Below are 18,033 nucleotides of genomic sequence, written 5' to 3'. Positions count from 1 at the left end.
GCAGCTTGATGTCAAAATCAAGGTTTAATTATTATGAATGAACATGGTGTACAGTATTCAATTTTGAGGGCATGTCTATAGTACAGACTTTGTCAATCTATGTTAGATACCATATTGTGCTTCAATTAAGGGGAAAACATAGTATTAGCTCCTTACATGCTGCCTGTGATCTATGCACGTGGACACATCAGTCTATATATTTCAGTGGGATCTGATCTGTTAGAGGCTTTAATTTTGAAGGAATCCCATGAACCTGAATGAATGATAACTAGGTTTTTATAGTTGGGGGAGAGGGATTCTCTGAGGAATTAATAGGGGTATAGGTTTTGTGCCTGTTAAAATGTCATATTCTAGAAAATAGGCTTGGAAAAGATGAGTCATGCAAGACTTTGTCTTATGGAAATCTTATTTTCAGCTGTGCTTATCTGTTCAACATTTTTCTATTTAGAAACTCCCCTATAAGTAATAACCCTTATGTAGTAATATGCTGATTTTTAACAAAAGCCACCTTTTAATTTAATCTTAATGCGTGTGTCATACTCAGATCTTTATCATGCTAGATGTTGAGGGCTAATTCTACAGAACAGATTCAGTAGGTTCTAAACAAAGAGTTGTTGTGTGCATGTTGGGCAACCTGCCATCAATATTATACACATGGATGTGTGGCTAGTTCTATCCCAAGAAAACAATTTACTGTTGCTCGGTCAGCATACAAATGCTACATATTTATCTGGATACCTTCTAGGTCATTATGCCAGGTTACTGTGTGCAAGGAACTGTGGGCCATAAGATCCTGAGTGGACAGCGGAAGTTAGAAATGGAAGGAAGACAAATAGTAAGTTAATTTTGAAAGGGCACCACTGGCTTTCAAGAGGACTTGCACATTGGCCTGCCCTCTGTCTGCAAAAATCACCCTCCTATGTTGCTACACCAAGTGACAGTTTAGCCAAAGCGGTTGAATTGGCTCTTTTGGTTGTGCTGACATTGCTTTGTATTCTGCTGCCATCCTTCCATGTGTGGACCCACAGCTGCAGTTGGTGGGAGTTTGGCTACATGGGCAATAGTTACACCATTGTCCCATCTGTTACCCCCACTGGAATCCTGGTAGATGTGCCCAGAGACTTTGATGGGTGAATTCTTATATGGGGAAAAGCAAATCAGTTGCCTGGAGCCATCGAGGCAGCTGCCTCAGATTCCTGCTGAAAGGGACATTGTAGCTGGTAATTAAAATGCTTACAAGGTGTTTTACTGCGGGCAAAGCTGGCAAGGAGTGTATCCAGAATTATAAAGTCTGATCCTGCAAGGTGCTAACTACTTTCCTGGTAGTGGGGCTGACGGCTGACTGCTGTCAGTTGCTTTTGAAGTCAAGGATCTGGCTGCCTTCCCCTTTATTCGGCTCTGGTGAGGCTACATCTGGAGTATTGTCCAATTCTGGGCCCCCCACTATAGAAAAGATGTGGATACCTTGGAGAGGGTCCAGTGGACAGCAACCAAAATGATTAGGGAGCTGGAGCATATGACCTGTGAGGAGAGGCTGAGGGATTTGGGTTTTAGTCTGCAGAAGAGAAGAGTGAGGGGGGATTTGATAGCAGCCTTCAACTTCTTGAAGGGAGGTTCCAAAGAGGCTGGAGAAAAGCTATTCACTGTAGTGAGAGATGGCAGAACAAGGAGCAATAATCTCAAGTTACAGTGGGAGAGGTCTAGGTTGAATATTAGGAACAACTATTTCACTAGGAGGGTGGTGAAGCACTGAAATGGGTTTCCTAGGGAGGTGGTGGGATCGCCATCCCTAGAGGTTTTCAAGTCTCGGCTTGACAAAGCCCTGCCTGGGCTGATTTAGTTGCATTGGTCCTGCCTTGGGCAGGGGGCTGAACTTGATGACCTCCTGAGATCTCTTCCAGCTCTGATTCTATGAATTGTCCCACTTTCTGATGCCAGGTGTCTGTTTTACGCCAGTTACATTTGGACCCTAAGAGGTCTGGTTTGGGTATTGTATGGCTTGTAAGCTGTGAACAAGCAAAGTGTTGATAGGGGGGGTGGTATTTGTCTCCCCTTGCTCCCTGCAGCTGGAAGTGAAGATGCAGGTAGAATACATGTCCTTCAGTGCCCATGCTGATGCCAAGGGAATAATGCAGCTGATTCGCCAGGCTGAGCCACGCAGTGTTCTTCTAGTCCACGGGGAAGCAAAGAAGATGGAGTTCCTGAAGCAGAAAATTGAACAGGAATTCCGTATGTAAGGTGTTGGGGGTGTGTGTGTGTGGAGTGAGAAGGTTAATTATTTGTTATAGCTCAGGTACTTTGGCCAGGACACACAAATTGGTTGAATAACATGTTTTGATTGGCTCAGGCACTGAAAGGTTCCTGTGCAATTGGAAGCAAATGGGTAGGATGACTATCCAGGTTGTATGCTTTACAGCAAGCCCCTGCTACAGTTTTAATGATCTTTGGGGACCAATCAGTTGCAATGCAGTCTAAGCAGTGGAGACTTTTTTATTATGTGTGTGCTTGTGTAAGTAGAGATTTATTTCTCGGAAATGTGCCTCTTGGACTACTAAAACTAGCAGAGACTGTTGGGGGAAAAGTTCTTTCATGTTTATAATACTTAAGTTACAGTGAACAAGAGTAGAGGAAAAATAAAACATCTTTTTTGAAAGCAACTGATGCTAAGGCAAGGCAGAGACTGATCAGCAAAGAGACCTTTGTGTGTCACTCTCTGAAAGCTTATTTATTGGGTGCCTTTTCCAAGCAGTTTCTGGTGACTATTTCATTAACTTGTTCTTATCGTGGATGTAAGTTCTGGTGCAGCCTGTGATCTTTTCAGTTCTCACAAATTCTCCAAGACGCAGGTGGAAACCCATGCTGCTGCATGAGATGGTGTTGGTGATTCAATAAGCAGCATTGTTCCCTTTGTGAGAACCTGTGCTGACTTCCATGGGAGAAGTAAAAAGAAAACAGTAAGGCCTTGGCCATTTGTGTCTAATATTCCCATGGATTTAGTACATGATTAGGGGTGTTAACTTTGATGTCCTGGCAAGATTCCCTTTAGAATAACTATCGACTATTTGAATTACACCAAGTTTCAATTGGCTATAATATTCTTAGTCCCTGTCCCAAATTGTTAAAAACCTGCCATGTTCCACTCAAGCCATGAGTGCAGTGATAGTGCCGGTTTAAAAAGTCCTTTGGGATTAGAAGCTCTATATGGATATTTCTCCCAGTATGATTTGCTTTTCATACAGATGTGAACTGTTACATGCCTGCAAATGGAGAAACCACTACATTGTTCACCAGCCCCAATATACCAGTGGACATATCCCTTGGATTATTGAAGAGAGAGACTGCGATAGGTAATAAACCAGTTAACAGTGACTTTCCACTTTCAGGCACTGCAGTTACATTACGCCTTAGGTTCTTAGTGCTGAAGGTAGAATTATGAATGGATAGGCAAGAAAGGGACGTTGTGGGCACATTTATGTGATTTCCTCCCCCCCACCATAATGGAGCTTCATCACTGTTCATTGTTTGAGACAGGCTTTCCCTAGGATGAAGTGGCTTCCAATTTATCCACCGTTCATAGCATATTCACTGTTTCTTAAGACCCATACTATAAAGTCAGACACAGAATGAGGCTGCCGTGCTATTCATCACTCACGCACCCTGCAGAAAGATTACATGTCAACTTACTTAATGGATAAAAACATGCTTCAGTGGACAGTTCTGCCCCTTTAGAATTACAAAATAACCTGGCTTTAAACCCACTCACCCCCAGGGTCTGTCTATAGCAAGGGAGCAGTGTCTGCTGCAAGTTTGAGAAAAGAAAGTAAGTGGTGCTGAGTGATTTGTCTCTAGCCGGTTTAAGTACACTGCTTTTAAAGGGTCGCTGCCCAGGTCATAAGACTATAGACTTGCATTTCAGTGGAAGGGCTGTGCAGACCCTCTTCTCACCAAGGTGGTGCAGTCTGTTAATCCCAAAGTGTTGGACTATGTTTTGAAAGGTGCTGGATAAGCACAAGCCCATTAATGACTTTGCCCTTTTCTGTTGGTCTCCCTCTAGGTCTCGTGCCAGACTCCAAGAAGCCAAAGCTCATGCATGGCACGTTAATCATGAAGGATAACGTAAGTGGAAAAGGAGAATTATTCTCAGGGCTTGACAAATAATGTAATCTACTCGCCCATGGCGAGTAGATTACAACCTGGAAGAGCTGGCGCAGAGTGATCTACGCATGTGCAGAGCACAGAACCGCGTGAAACTGCGCAGCTGGCGAGCAGGGCTCGCCGCCGCTTGGCGAGCCCTGATTATTCTAATTTTTGTCTTGTGGACAAGAGATTCAAGTGTTGCCCAGCTGATTAGCCAAACACCCAGACTACTGTGTGTGTTTCTGTGGGTGGTGCACATCCGCACATGCATCTGAGCCCGTAACAAAATTTATTCTGTACACGGGTGAAAAAAAATTGGAGCATTGGTCCAGAGTTGTGAAAATTGTGCTAGTCCCTCAGCCAGTAGGGACCAGACTGACCCACAGGCATGGCACCATTACTCTGGAAGAGAACAGTGGAGATCCAACTAACCAATCCACAGAGACACTTCCATAGCAAAAAGCAGAACTTTTTTGGAAGTGCTGTCTTGCTCTCGACTCCTGCTGCCGCATTGTGGATGTATCTACCTAATGGTCTAAGTCAAGAGACCTTACCCATAGCCTGGTGGTTAGAGTCTAATAACTCTTGTCATACAGGTGAATTGTGCCAACTTTTCTCCATAGAGCAGCTGTGCTTTAAGGCAGTTTTGGGAATGTATAACAGGTAGATGTGTATCTATAGCTGGACATAAACATTATGTAACTCAGCGGTTCCCAACCTTTGCCAGATGGGGACCCATTTTGACAATTTAGGAAGACTTAGTGACCCAAGGCAATTCAAAAACAGAGGGAGGGCAGAGCCACCTGGGGAGACACTTGGCGACCCTTTTGAAATGTCATGGTGACCCATATTTGGGTCCCGACCCATAGGTTGGGAAACCCTGATGTAACTAGATCTGTATCTACAGTGTGCTAGGAACATTCAAAAAGGGGTGGTCCATGCTTTGAGGAAATCTGTCTGTGCCCTGTGGCTCTCTGTAGAGCGCTATCTAAAAATGTAAAAAGGAGTCTAGAGCCATGCGAACGGCAACCTGTGATTAATGGATTTCTCCCTTTCCTTGGCAGAGCTTCCGCTTGGTCTCTCCTGAGCAGGCACTGAAGGAACTGGGCCTTGGGGAGCATCAGCTGCGTTTTACCTGCCGAGTCCATATTCAGGATCCTCGCAAGGAGCACGAGATGGTGCTTCGGGTCTATAATCACCTCAAAGGGTAAGCATGCCACAGGTGTTCACAGCTGTTCCTCCAAGGGTGCCCTTGTACCAAGCCAGCTGTGTAACTGGGGATAGTATTAGTGACTAAAAGTTACAGAGGATTCCTCTCCCCTCGACTGCTGACTCAGCCCCCAGAAGTGGTGTATGCGGAAAAGTAGGAACCAGAATTTTACTTCATAGCATTATAGAACTGGTAGAGACCTCAGGAGGTCATCAAGTCCAGCCCCCTGCCCAAGGCAGGACCAATCCCAACTAAATCAACCCAGCCAGGGCTTTGTCAAGCTGAGACTTTAAAACCTCTAGGGATGGACATTCCACCACCTCCCTAGGTAACACATCCCAGTACTTCATCAGCCTCCTAGTGAAATAGTTTTTCCTAATATTCAACCTAGACCTCCCCCACTGTAACTTTAGACCATTGCTCCTTGTTCTGCCATCTCTCACTACTGTGAACAGCCTTCAGGATCTTGCCTGTCCTGTTCAGATGGACCAGAACTCAAGCCTATAGGACCATGTGGCTTTCTGATGATTGGTATAAAAAGGCATAAACAGGCTTTGAATAAATCTTGTTCTGCCCTCCTTGGCTGGTGGGTATTGGCTCAGAGCAGTGTTCCCTGTAAACTATATGGTCAGGCAGCCACCCAGGAGAGATTAAAATGCTTCCCAGCTGATTAGCAGAGCACCCACAGCTGGCAGCATATGTTTCTCTTAGTGGTGCACAAAAACATATGCCTTAGTGCACATAATGAAATTTATTCCACACATGGATGGAAAAAATTAGAAGGCACATTGGCTTCACACTCGCCTGGGTATAGCAAAATCATTTTGGACGAAAAGGGAGGATGGGTTGTGAGGTGCAGAACAGGACAGATCAAGAATGCCCAATGTTCCTTGCATCTTCCTAGAATCCTGAAAGATTATTCTGTTCAGCATCTCCCTGATGGATCTATCATGGTGGAGTCCATTCTGATCCAAGCCACAGCACAGTCAGAGGACCAAGGAACCAAAGTTTTGCTGGTGTCATGGACCTACCAGGTAGGAGTAGACTTCACGGCACAAGGCGACATTCACAAAGTGACGTGGCTTAGCTAGGCTCTAACAGGCCTGTGCTGTGGGTTGAATTGTAAGGATATGAAAAGGGTTACTACATCTCAAAGAGCTTTGTTTGAACAGTCCGGCAGGCACCACATAGGCTATAGCTGCACTGCAGCTGAGAAGTGGGCACTGATACCCATTGATTTTAGGGCGGTGCCCGATTTTGTTTATTTTTGGCTACTTCTCATATCCTGACTATCTGCAGTATGATGTAAGTGGCAGAGTGCTGGTGACACAGGGAAGGCTTGGGGGGGAGGGTTGTATGAAATATTTGAACTGTGATTAATATGAACAACATCTCACTTACTGGCTAGCAAAAAGCTCGCCCAAGCAGAGTCACTTGTGTTGAATTTAATGAATAGAGTTCTCCTCTAATGCCTAGGTTTTGTTGGTTTCAAAAGAATTTTCTTTAGAAGGCAAATGTCTTCCTGAGAGCAAAGCAGAAATCAGTAGTCCTTTCTTGTCTCCTTAAGAAAAGATACATCTGTTGTCTGGGGGAAGAAGGGACAGATTTTGCTACTGCTAAATCTGCAGTTTTTGGAAGAAGGCCCATTTATCAAACAATCAGATATGGGTTCAAGCCAGGCAATTCTGAAACATGCTTAATGTTTGGGTCTGGGTTTTTGGTTTAGGCCTGTTGATGGGCATTGCCACCTGACTGATTTTTGTGTATAGGATGAAGAACTGGGCAGCTATCTTACATCACTGTTGAAAAAGGGACTGCCACCAACTACAACTTGAGTGAAGCAGCAATGGGGAAAATGGAACGTCAGAAGCCTTCCTTCCACTTTTCTCTGTTTTTTACATTATCTAGAGCATGTAAATACTTAAGTTTCTTTTTAATAAATGTCTGTTGTAAAATATCCCGCAGGAGAGACTATTAAACTAGTCAGACAAAATTTTGCTTGAGCAATTCTGCCAGCCTCCACTAGAATTACAAATATCAATTACTGCACAAGCTGTTTGCATCAAGTTACGTGGAGCGGCTTTGGCCACTGCTCCTTGCAGACCATGGTAAGAGATTTTCAAAGTCCTTCCATTCACTTTATTTTAATTAAAAAAAAAAAAATCATACCTCAGCCCTTCACAAGAAGATGCTCTGAACAACATTTTAATTCACTTAGCTGCCTTGGAAGCTGGTGAAAAAAAGGATTCAACTGTCTTGTTGCTTCTTCACTGAACACAGGATCAGAATTTCAAAGCAGACTTGAGAGATTAAATTGTGCATTATTTTTAAGCAGTTACTTAATTCTTATCCACTACCACCTACTTGTGCACTTCTTTGAACACCAGTTGAAAACCCTGAACCCCAAGCTGTGGCGCTGATCAAGAGGAAGAAAGTCCCCCACAGATTGTGAAAATTAGTTACTGTGATTTCTCTGTTCAGCAAATAATGAACCCCATACTTCTCTGAGGTGCTCAGTTATTCCTGTTTTACAGATGGACAGTCAGTGATGTACCAAAATCTTGCAGAGCAGCTGGGATTAGCACATAGTCCTCTGAGTCCCAATTTTTGACCAAACTGCCTTGATAGCGGTTAAAATAAAGAATACCTCAGAAATCTGAGAAAAGGATGCTAAAGAGGAAATGAGTCAGCTGAGTATTCAGTAAAGGCAAAGGCTCTGAAAATTCATATTTGATTTATTAACGATAATGGCCAATTACATATTTCATACTGTACACAAGGAGTGGAATTGTTCTCATTCTACAAGGTTATTTTAAATAGCAGAAAGCCAGCTACCCAGTTTACTTTGGAAATCAGCCTACAATGGCACCACTTTCCAAATACAGGATTTCTTTTGTACTGCTTAGTAATACTGCTGTGGGAGTATTGCCGGATACTCTTGACACTCTTCGGTGTTGGAAAACTGAAGTCCTATCTATTCACAACACCGGCACCTCTGCTAATGTGCCTTGGAACTGGTAGGAGAAAGGGAATTGTCTTTCTTGCCATTTAACACACTTTTGGGGGGGATGCAGGGGTTGTAACAGACTCTGGTTGTGTAGGAAGCAGACTGATGCTACCTATAAATTCAATTCACAGTCCCTGTCCTAAAAGTATGTGTGTATAGCATCTAACACAGCAGGACTCTGACCTCAGGCTGTTTCCTGACTACTCTTCAAAGTTCAGATGGATTTGAACCAGTAACCTATGGATAAATAACTTTTTGACCTTACTTTAGAAAAGGCAGCTCACTCCACTGCTGTGGTGTTGGTCTCACTGCTGCCTTGTTTTTGTAAGGAGGGGAAGGGCCATTTAATTGTCTGTCACAGATGGTATAAACTTTGGTTCTGGTCCTCCGCTTGAGGCCAAGACGCCACGGCTTGTTGGAAGATGTGTAGTAGTAGAGGATGGGGTTTAGGCAGCAGTTGAAACTGACCAGGGCCAAGGTGACCCGCCGCATTTTGTAAATTAAAAGGGCAAACACGTGACTCTGGATGAGCTGGACTCTCACCAGGAAGTGGAATAGGTGAGTGAGATGATAAGGGAGGAAGCACAAGGTGCAGATGAGCAGGATCATGTAGATGGTCCTCAAGGCCTTCCTCTTATGAATGCTGCGTTTGGTGTGGGCAATCCGCTTGGCCACGAGAGGGTAACTGATGAGGATGATGACGAATGGGATGGCAAAGCCAAACACCAAGGCACAGATGTTGTAGGGCATCATGCGATGGGTCCAGCTGGCCACCGAGAAGTTCTCAAAGCAAGCCGTCGTGTTCTCTGGGCCCATGTTGTGGAGGGGGCCGCCAAGGATCAGCGGGACCATGATGCTGGCAGCAGCAACCCACAGGACAGTGACCACTATCAAGTAGTGTGTGGCTCTGATCCTGATGTAGGTGAAGGGGTGCAGCACTGCGATGTAACGATCCATGCAAATGCATGTGAAGAAGGCAATGCTGAGGTAGATGTTGATATAGTACAAGGTCCCGGTGATCCTACACGCCATGTCGCCAAAGATCCAATTGTTCTTGTTCAGATGATAATGGATTTTAAAGGGCAACATACAAACAAACAAGGTATCAACCACGGCCAGGTTGATGAGGTATAGGTAGGAATGCGAGGTGTGCTGGACTTGGCGGGTCAGAAGGTAGAGAGCTAAGATGTTTTCGAGCAGGCCCAATACAAAGACGATGCTGTAAATGATGGTGAAGAGATGGTACTGGAAGTCTGCTTCCAAACTGGCATCCCCCGTTGTTGTATTGCTGTGTTCCCTGGCTACGGAACAGCAATTGGTTGCCATGCTTTTGGCTGCAGAAGGAGTAGTTCTGAGGGAATAGCTTTGGGAAGAGGCGGCTAATGCAGTGTTTTACCTTAAAGTCCAAAGCTCCAGGAGCTCTCTGTTCTGGTGTTAGAACCCAAGTTGTTACATCACTGTGTGGTTAAAAAGGCAGCTAATGTTCTCACACAGTAAACCTAATTAGAGAAAAATAAGCATTAGTGTGGTGGGGAAAGAGCTCTCTGCAAAGTTACAACCAAAAATATCCTCTAAATTAAGTGGAGATAAGCAGCCCCAAGCCCCAGCTCATCATATATATAGTAGCCCAGTGTCTGAGAGTCTGTAACGCGGAAATGCTGGCTCCCGTGCTGCATGAGGAGCATAGGGCCCAAACGGCCGCTTGCTCCCCTGCGGTAGCCCGGCTGAGCGGCGCAGAAGTCAGCTGAGCGCCACGGCAGGAGGCGAAGGGGGGTAGGGAGGTGACATACATGGACGGAGGCAGGGCCTGGACAAGCATGCATCCCTGATGGAGACAGAGGAGAGCGGAGAGAGAGTGAGAAGCAGGAGGGGGAGAAGAGGGAGAGGGAGAGAGAGGCAGAAGGCGGAGGAGAGCTGAGAGAGAGAGAGAGAGAGAGAGAGACACAGAGTGAGAGACCGGAGGCTCAGGAGAGAAGACCAAAGTGGAGGAGAGACCTGAGAAATCACATCTTATGATGGGCTAATTAGCTAGTTTACATTAATGAGCAACTGGAAGGGACATGTGACAGGAATGAGGATAGAATACGTAAACAATTAAGGAGCAAATCAGGGCTCCGTTTGCAAACCTCTACAAGGTAATAAAGTGATAGGTAACTGTGTGCATTTGTAAAGAACAAATCACGCCAAACTAACCTGATAGCTTTCTTTGCTAACAAGCCTTATGGATAAGGGGTAGAGGTAGATGAGGTATGTCTAGATGTTAGTAAAGCATTTTATACACTCTCACATGACCTTCTGATAAACAAACTAGGGGAAATACAATGTAGAGCGGGCTAAGGGGTGAATAACTGGTTGGATAACTGTTCCCAGAGAATAGTTATAAAGGCTACGTCTACACTGGCACCCTTTTCCAGAAATGCTTAAAACGGAACAGTTTTCCATTATAAGTATTTCTGGAAAAAGCATGTCTACAGTGGCAGGATGCTTTTCCGGAAAAACACTTTTTCCGGAAAAGTGTCTGTGCCAATGTAGACGCGTTTTTCTGCAAAAAAGCCCCGATTGTCATTTTCGCGATCGGGGCTTTTTTGCGGAAAAGAAATCTGTGCTGTCTACACTGGCCGTTTTCCGGAAAAGGACTTTTGCCCGAATGGGAGCAGTGTAGCTTTTCTGGAAAAACACTGATGATTTTACAGTAGATCGTCAGTGCTTTTCCGGAAATTCAAGGGGCCAGTGTAGACCGCTGGCAAGTTATTCTGGAAAAGTGCCTGATTTTCCAGAATAAGTGGCCAGTGTAGACACAGCCAAAGGGTTCAGGTTCATGCTGGCAGGACATGAGTGGTGGTGTACATTATTCAGTCTGGAACTGGTTCTGTTCAAATCTTCATTAATTATTTAGACAGTGGCATAGAGTATATGCTTATGAAGTTTGCAGCTGATACTAGGAGGGGAGGGGACTGCAAGCGCTTTGGTGGATAGGGTTAGAATTCAAATTGATCTAGACAAATTGGTGAAAGAGTAGGCAGTAAATAGGATGAAATAAATGCAAAGTACACTACTTACGATGGAACATTCTGTTGCACACATACAAAGTGACTGCCCGGGAAGGAGTATTGTGGAAAGGGATCTAGGAATCAGTGGACCACAAGCTAATGAGTCAACAGCATGACACTTGCCAAAAAAAAAAAGGCAAATTTTCTGGGATGTATTAGCAGGAGTGGTGTAAGCAAGATACAAGAAGTAATTCTTCTCCTCTAGTCTGTGCTGATTACTCCAGTTGAGAATTATTGGCCTGTTCTAAGTGCCATATTTCACAAAAGATGTGGAGAAGTTGATAGAGGGTCCAGAGAAGAACAACAAGAATGACTGAAGAGCTAGAAGACATGACCTATGCAGGAAGATTGAAATAATTGGGTTTGTTTAATCTGGAAAAGAGAAAACTGAGAGGGAACATGATAGCAGTTTTCAAGCATCTAAAAGGCTGTTACAAGGAGGAGAGAAAAAAAATATTCTCAAGTCTGAGGAAAGGACAAGAAGCAATGGGCTTAAATTGCAGCAAGAGAGGTTTAGGTTAGACAACAGGAAAAACTTTGTCAGGGTGATTAAATACTGGAATAAATTGCCTAGGGAGGTTGTGGCAATCTCAATCATTGGAGAGTTGTAAGAGCAGGTTAGCCAAACACCTGCCAGGGATGATCTAAACAGTGCTTGGTCCTGCCGTGAGGGCAGGGGACTGGACTTGATGACCTCTCAAGGTCCCTTCCAGTCCTATAATTCTATGTAAAGGGGATACACCAATGTAACTTATAATGTGCTGAAGCGCTAAATAGTGGACTGTCCTTGACAGAGCTGTGCTGTATGTTTATGTAGCACAGGCAGATTCCTTGCAGTGAGCAGTGGTCTGTGGCCCCACCTGATTAGAACTTCAATTATTCCAGTGTTCTGACCATTTGGGTGCCGTTTGCTACCACTCTTGGATTGTTTCACCAGACAACTGACTCTGTGTAACCTCCTTTACAGTGATTTTAAATGGCAGGCAGGGGAATGTCTTCTAGTTAAAATACATGCCCTGAACAAAATCTAAATACATGCCCTGAACCAAATCTAAGAACTGAGGGCTAGTGCTAGGCTATTTCCCATTAACGCGCTGCATGATTTCAGCTCAGCATGGTCAGAAGTGCCCCCTAATTGTAGATGCCCAGCTTAGGACAGTTTTAAGTGGTGCTGACACCTCTTCCCCCACAGAACTGAATGAGACTGCAGGTGCTCAGTAGCAGTGAAAGTCAAGTCCCTGTTCTCTGCACTGAGGCATCCAAATTTAGGAAAGTCACTAAGAATTTGAGTGCAGGATTGGGCCTAGCAGATCTGGGTTCCATTCTGGGCCGATCATTTCACCTCTCTGGGTCTATTACCTTTCTACCCTTTGCTTTTGCCTGCAACTTCTTCAGAGGAGGGGCTTATTCTCATTCAGCAGCTGCACAGAGCCAAACACATGCAGGCCTGGATGTCAGCAGGCGCTGCTAGCTGCTACCGTAGTACAAATAACCTCCCAAAACAATGGGGGTACGTCCTCCCAAATGGAGTGAGGTTTAATGCATTGTTTGCAAAGTGCTTTGAGATCTTGTGCTGGCAGGCCCTAGGAGAGTGTAGAATGTCACTATTCTTTATACGTTAAAGGGGCAGTCTCGGTCTGTCACACGTCTCATCACTTCTTGTTGCAAGAAGCACAGAAGATTGTTACAATAGATTAGAGAGTGGAAAAATAGTTTCACTTTGTTGTGTCAGACTTGCTGTTCCTGTAGTGCCTGCTGCTTGCCCTGGTGAAGTGGGTTTTTTTTCCCCTCCCACTGACAGAGGCAAAAAAGAGAAAACAGCAAGTCCAGATGGTGGCAAAACTCTCAACAATTAAGTGGCTGGGATCCTGTGCAAAAGAATTTCACCAGAGCAGGAGCTAAACATGCATCAACAGCTTTGTGACGCTGTCCCTAACACAAAAGAGGGTGACCAAGAACAAATAGCGGTAGGTCTAAAATGAGGTTTCTGGTTAATGCACACAAACAAGGTGGTTTCATTACATCAGTGTGATGTGGGAGTGGAGCAGATACAAGCAAATGAAATGAGCAGTGAGGTTTTGAAGAGGCTGCTGAATATGCTGAAAGGAAATAGGAGGAAAGGAAATAGTAATTTTCCTGCCCACTAATAGAAAAGAGGGGCAGAGCAAGTTGGGTCTGTCAGTAAGAAGCGGAGGTTCACCCCGCTGGAAAGTGCAGAGTGGTTTTCCATAAGTGGCATTTTTACTTAAGTGATAACCTCAAGCCACTCGAGTTAAAGAAAAAACTCAAACTCTCAGTGCTCAAGCGGGCTTGGTGTAAGAATTTAGCCAAGGCACAAAGTCTATCTGCCCAACGTTGCCATGATAAAACCAGAGACTGATATTCTTATTTGCTGAGAGTAGTTTTGCACAGCAGTGCTAAAGACACCATCTATATGGGTACTGGAGACTACTACTGGTTTGCCCTACTGAGGCTAAGTCTACACTGCAGAGTTCTTGTGCAAAAACCCATGGAGTACACACTACAAGTGTGTTTTTGTGTAAGAAAGTACAGTAGATTGTCAGAAGACAGGGCTTTTGGCCAAGAGTTATTCCTCTATGAGGAATAAGCCTTTTTGTGCAAAAGCTCTTGCCCGAAAAGGCATGTGTGGATGGATCGAAAAAAGCACAGGTTCTCTGATGGCCATTCTATGAATGGCCATCAGAGCTTTCTTGCGCAAGAGCGTCCATGGCATTGTGGATTCTCTCTTGTGCAAAAGCACATGGCAGTGTGGACACGCTTTTGTGCAAGAACTTTTTGCGGAAGAGCTCTTCAGCAAAAAGTTCCTGTGCAAGAAGCCTGCAGTGTAGATGCAGCCTGAAAGGGGAGCAAGCAGTAAAGTGTATGCTAGAAGGGGCCTCGAAAAATCATGAAATTCAGCCCTTGGTGCTCACATAGGGTTCGATGTTTCATTCCCTTAAAGTGAACCTGCTTTGGATTAATTTTGGCAAAAGGATCAGAGCGGGAAGAAATAACTGAGGACATTCCACCAGAGGCTCTGCACAAGCAATTCAGCATCCTAATACACACAGGAAGGAAATAAATCCAGGTATTTGCACTATGCATGAGAGTGTAAAGATAGCAGCAAAATGACTGACCCTATGTCACTCAGCTAGGAGAACCCCCCTCCCAGTTAGCCAGGTACAAACAACTTCTCGCTGTTGTAACCAAACTAAGTTGTTTACTCCCGGCTCACCTATTAACTCAAGACCTCCAGTCTTTTAGTAAATAAGATTGCAGAACCAGCTCTACGTTTCCTTACAAACCCAATTCTTTCTGCCCCATGTATCAGTGCCCATTTTACTTCTTGCCTTTCCACTCAGCTAATGAAAATCACCACTGTGCATTTTACTTGTCAAGCTCTCCACGGGGCAAAGCTTCTGGTTCACAAACCCAGGGGTAAAGCGAAAACGGGTCTGCTGGAGTAAAAAAGTTTCCATTGTTGTTAATGGAAAAATTGCCATTACTTGCAGGACCGTTTGTTTTCACAACATTTGAATTTTGGGTCAAATGTGATTTGATAGCATCCCTGGCAGTGCAAGTATTCCCAATGTCAGGGTGCAGCATCCTGTGTAGAATACATTCACTTAGAAGGAATTAGCATCAAGACAAGAGATTTAAAGGAAAAAAAAGCTGGTAGGTCATTATCAAACATTTACCATGGGAGTTACTAAACTAATTCAGCCTAATACTTTGGAGAGGGACTTTCCAGCTTTTATTAAAGCATTACTTTCCTTTAAAAAGAAATCCAGACACTAATCCCAGGGTTGCACTGGTTAAATGTTTTTACTTTTGGAGTGGTCGTACAAGGCACTAATTTCAGAATGTGGCACTGTCCAACTACTACCAGATCCTCTAGCTAGTTAAGTTGGGTGGTTCGGATGTTGGACATAACATTTTAGTTTTGCCATATGTTGAGAAACAAGATGGCAGAAGTGGGTTGGAATGGGGGGATTACAGCTATTTTACCCCCAAAAAAGCTGTAATTTTAGAGCCTGCACTTGTGGCTGAATTGATGGAGAGCCCAACAGCACTAGCGGCCAGTCGCCCGCATTCTGTGCCAGGTGGCGGCATCTAACAAATCAAGGGAAATAAAAGAAAAAGTCACCTACCAGCTCAAGCCATCGTAGCGCCCTCAAAAATGAGACCAACACACTGGATCCTCTGAAGACTCTACACAAAGCAGCAGCGTGATGCTGAATTCTCCTCTGTGAAGGGTAGCACCAAAACAAGTCGCCTTGCAAAGTATACAGCAAAACCCTCCCACTTTGCTCTGCAGAGAGAAACCACAGGAAGCGAAGCGATAGATTGAAAGTTCCAGTTTATACCTGAAACTGGCCCGCGGGTGAGCAGAACAGTTCACCTCATGCCCAGCGTAAGTCATGTAAAACTACAATAACATACGTTTCAATTTTACTAGCGAGTGAAAGTCTAGCTTTCTGTGCACTAACGAGTGAAAGGCAAGTCTTTGCACTAGCGCGTGAAAGGTAGTACTGTGCACTAGCGAGTGACAGGCAAGTCTTTGCACTAGCAAGTAAAAGGTAGTCGTTCTGTACACTTGCGAGCGAAAGGCACAGTCCCATGTTCATTCACAGCTGCAACAGGCATCTGCGCTACTAGGCAACCCCCAGGTGTCCCCTTAGCAGTGAACACCCATAGCTACCGGACCATGGAGCAATGCTTGACTTCAGCCTGAGCCTAAATCAGACTCATTTCACTTGCGGTTTGTAATCTGTATTTCAATTAACGCTTTTCCCACTAAGGTGAAATGGCAAAGATGTGGCAAGATTTAGGCCACTGGTAAATGCCTTTCTAGGGAAACAGGTGCCTAAATTCGACCCACAGTGTCAGCGTGCCTGTGTGCTTGTCTCTATGTGGAGATCAGATACCCAGGTGAGTCCTGTCACTTGTGCAAAATAACATAACAGCTGGACGCTTAACTGTTCTTCAATATCTTCAGTCTCCACGGTAACAACATGGGGCACCCTAATGCAGGAGTAGATGCATGAAACAGTCATATGACATCAGTGGGCACCATCCCCACTGAGATACCACGGTGAACCGGCCCAGCTGTGTGGAAGGGAGTGGGTGGCATTTTCCAGGGTGCCAGTAGCAGTTTGTGTTAAGCATGCAGTGCCCAACTCCCCCTTGTGCAACTGGATTAGAAAGAGCGTAGGATCCAACCTGTGTGCATGAAGGGAACGTCTGCAGCAGCAACTTCTTACCACTTCCTCAGTGGGTGGGAGGAGTGAGTCCACTGAGAACCTTGCCACCAGAGTACCAGTAAGGGGATGAAATACTTTATTTCACCATCCCAAACTCTCATCCCCAGCTGTGCGCATTGCACACATCTCGCAGCTGAGTATTAAATAGGATTTTTAATTTAGGCCACTGTGTAGCCAATCCAACACCCCGGCCCCCAACCCATCACAAAAAGCACCTTCTTACCTTAAGGAGCAGACTGAACACCAGCTCTGCTTACAAGGAGGCAGCTTGTCTCAGAGCCTTAGGCTGCATCTAGACTGGCATGATTTTGCGCAAATACTTCTAATGGAAAAGTGCAAAATCATGCCAGTCTGGACGCAGCCTTAGAATTTAATTTCACTTCCTGCTATTACAAGCTGCCGCCACCACTGCCACTGCAAAGCAACCAAAAGACCACCAAATATTACAGCCTTCAGGAACCTCGGCTATTTGTGCCATGGGCCAAGTCTAGGTGGGTCAAAGAGGCGCCTCTGCCCAAAGTTGCCACAATGGCTGGGAAATAATTACCCAGATAACCTTGCCAAGTCACCCAAACTCAAAGGCAGGTGGGGGTAAACCGTGGACAATCTGACCCTCTTTCCGGCCAGTTGCATGGATCTACCTTAATAATTGCAACATGGGTGCATGGAGGGGGAGGGGGGGGGCTAATTAATAACATTGACATCGGGCACCTTAGTGTGCACTAAGCCAGATGTTTTTAAGAGGGCCCAGACAAGTACTAGTGTTTAACTGGGCGATACGGTTGCTTGCCTTTCAGCAAGCCACAAGGCACATAGGTTTGTCACAGATCAGGCCGAGCAGTGAGATACCACCCAACGTTAAAAGAGGTAAAGCAAAAGGCAGGCGCACGAGGCTGTTAGACACGCGCAACTTCTGTTTCAGTCACGCTGCAGAAGGCTTTTGCCACAAAGAGGAGCTGTTGCGTAACAAGCCCAGCAAACCAGGTTAGCCTCAAGCACAGATTTTTAGCGCCCATGTGACATCAATGCACAGCACTACTGGAAAAAAAAATCAGGTGCCAGGTTCTCTAACAGTACCTGGGCCTTTGCTAACAGCGTTGCACACTGGTGTTTTGGTGCCATCCATGAGGCAGTATGCAATATGATGCTGAGCATACTCCTAAATGGGCAAAACTTGAGGCTTAAGTGTCACAAAAATGAGCTGAGTTCATTTTTTAAAAAAGCTACCTTGCTGAATGGGCGGTTTATGCGCTGATAAGTGCATCACCCATCTGCCGCACCAGCACAAGTGATCCAAGAGCAAACTGGAGTCTGATTTGCCTACTGAGTTGCATCAACGAACGAGGCTTCTATGACCATTTTGTC

At 45.0% G+C, this 18,033-nt stretch overlaps 2 protein-coding genes across 4 annotated transcripts in view; one reads left to right on the top strand and one right to left on the bottom strand.

Moving 5' to 3' along the window:
* Positions 1 to 7,304, top strand: part of INTS11 (integrator complex subunit 11) — a 21,319-nt gene extending 14,015 nt beyond the window's left edge. Inside the window, exons 12-18 of the mRNA XM_075906646.1 lie at positions 746 to 835; positions 2,067 to 2,229; positions 3,240 to 3,347; positions 4,055 to 4,116; positions 5,202 to 5,344; positions 6,252 to 6,381; positions 7,117 to 7,304. Of these exons, the coding sequence (XP_075762761.1) occupies positions 746 to 835; positions 2,067 to 2,229; positions 3,240 to 3,347; positions 4,055 to 4,116; positions 5,202 to 5,344; positions 6,252 to 6,381; positions 7,117 to 7,182 (762 nt within the window). The 3' untranslated portion in view covers positions 7,183 to 7,304. The remainder of the gene's footprint in view (positions 1 to 745; positions 836 to 2,066; positions 2,230 to 3,239; positions 3,348 to 4,054; positions 4,117 to 5,201; positions 5,345 to 6,251; positions 6,382 to 7,116) is intronic.
* Positions 6 to 18,033, bottom strand: LOC102447429 (lysophosphatidic acid receptor 6-like). Of its 3 annotated transcripts, XM_075906647.1 has the most exons (3): positions 17,896 to 18,033; positions 15,556 to 15,716; positions 6 to 9,853 (listed from the first exon to the last, which is right to left on the bottom strand). In XM_075906647.1, exon 3 carries the CDS (start codon positions 9,678 to 9,680, stop codon positions 8,616 to 8,618), a length of 1,065 nt encoding a protein of 354 aa, XP_075762762.1. In that variant the 5' UTR covers positions 9,681 to 9,853; positions 15,556 to 15,716; positions 17,896 to 18,033; the 3' UTR covers positions 6 to 8,615. The 3 variants fall into 3 exon arrangements, with proteins under 3 accessions (XP_075762762.1, XP_006127183.2, XP_075762763.1); XM_006127121.4 differs by having other exon boundaries at positions 15,556 to 18,033; XM_075906648.1 differs by lacking the exons at positions 15,556 to 15,716; positions 17,896 to 18,033 and adding an exon at positions 14,338 to 15,549.

The sequence above is a fragment of the Pelodiscus sinensis genome, chromosome 23 (assembly GCF_049634645.1).
Source record: "Pelodiscus sinensis isolate JC-2024 chromosome 23, ASM4963464v1, whole genome shotgun sequence".
NCBI lineage: Eukaryota > Metazoa > Chordata > Testudines > Trionychidae > Pelodiscus > Pelodiscus sinensis.
This window is presented reverse-complemented; position numbering and strand designations above follow the sequence as displayed.

What these genes read in the sequence shown, in the direction of transcription:
- LOC102447429 (XM_006127121.4), bottom strand. Translation starts at nt 9,680, where the DNA reads ATGGCAACCAATTGCTGTTCCGTAGCCAGGGAACACAGCAATACAACA.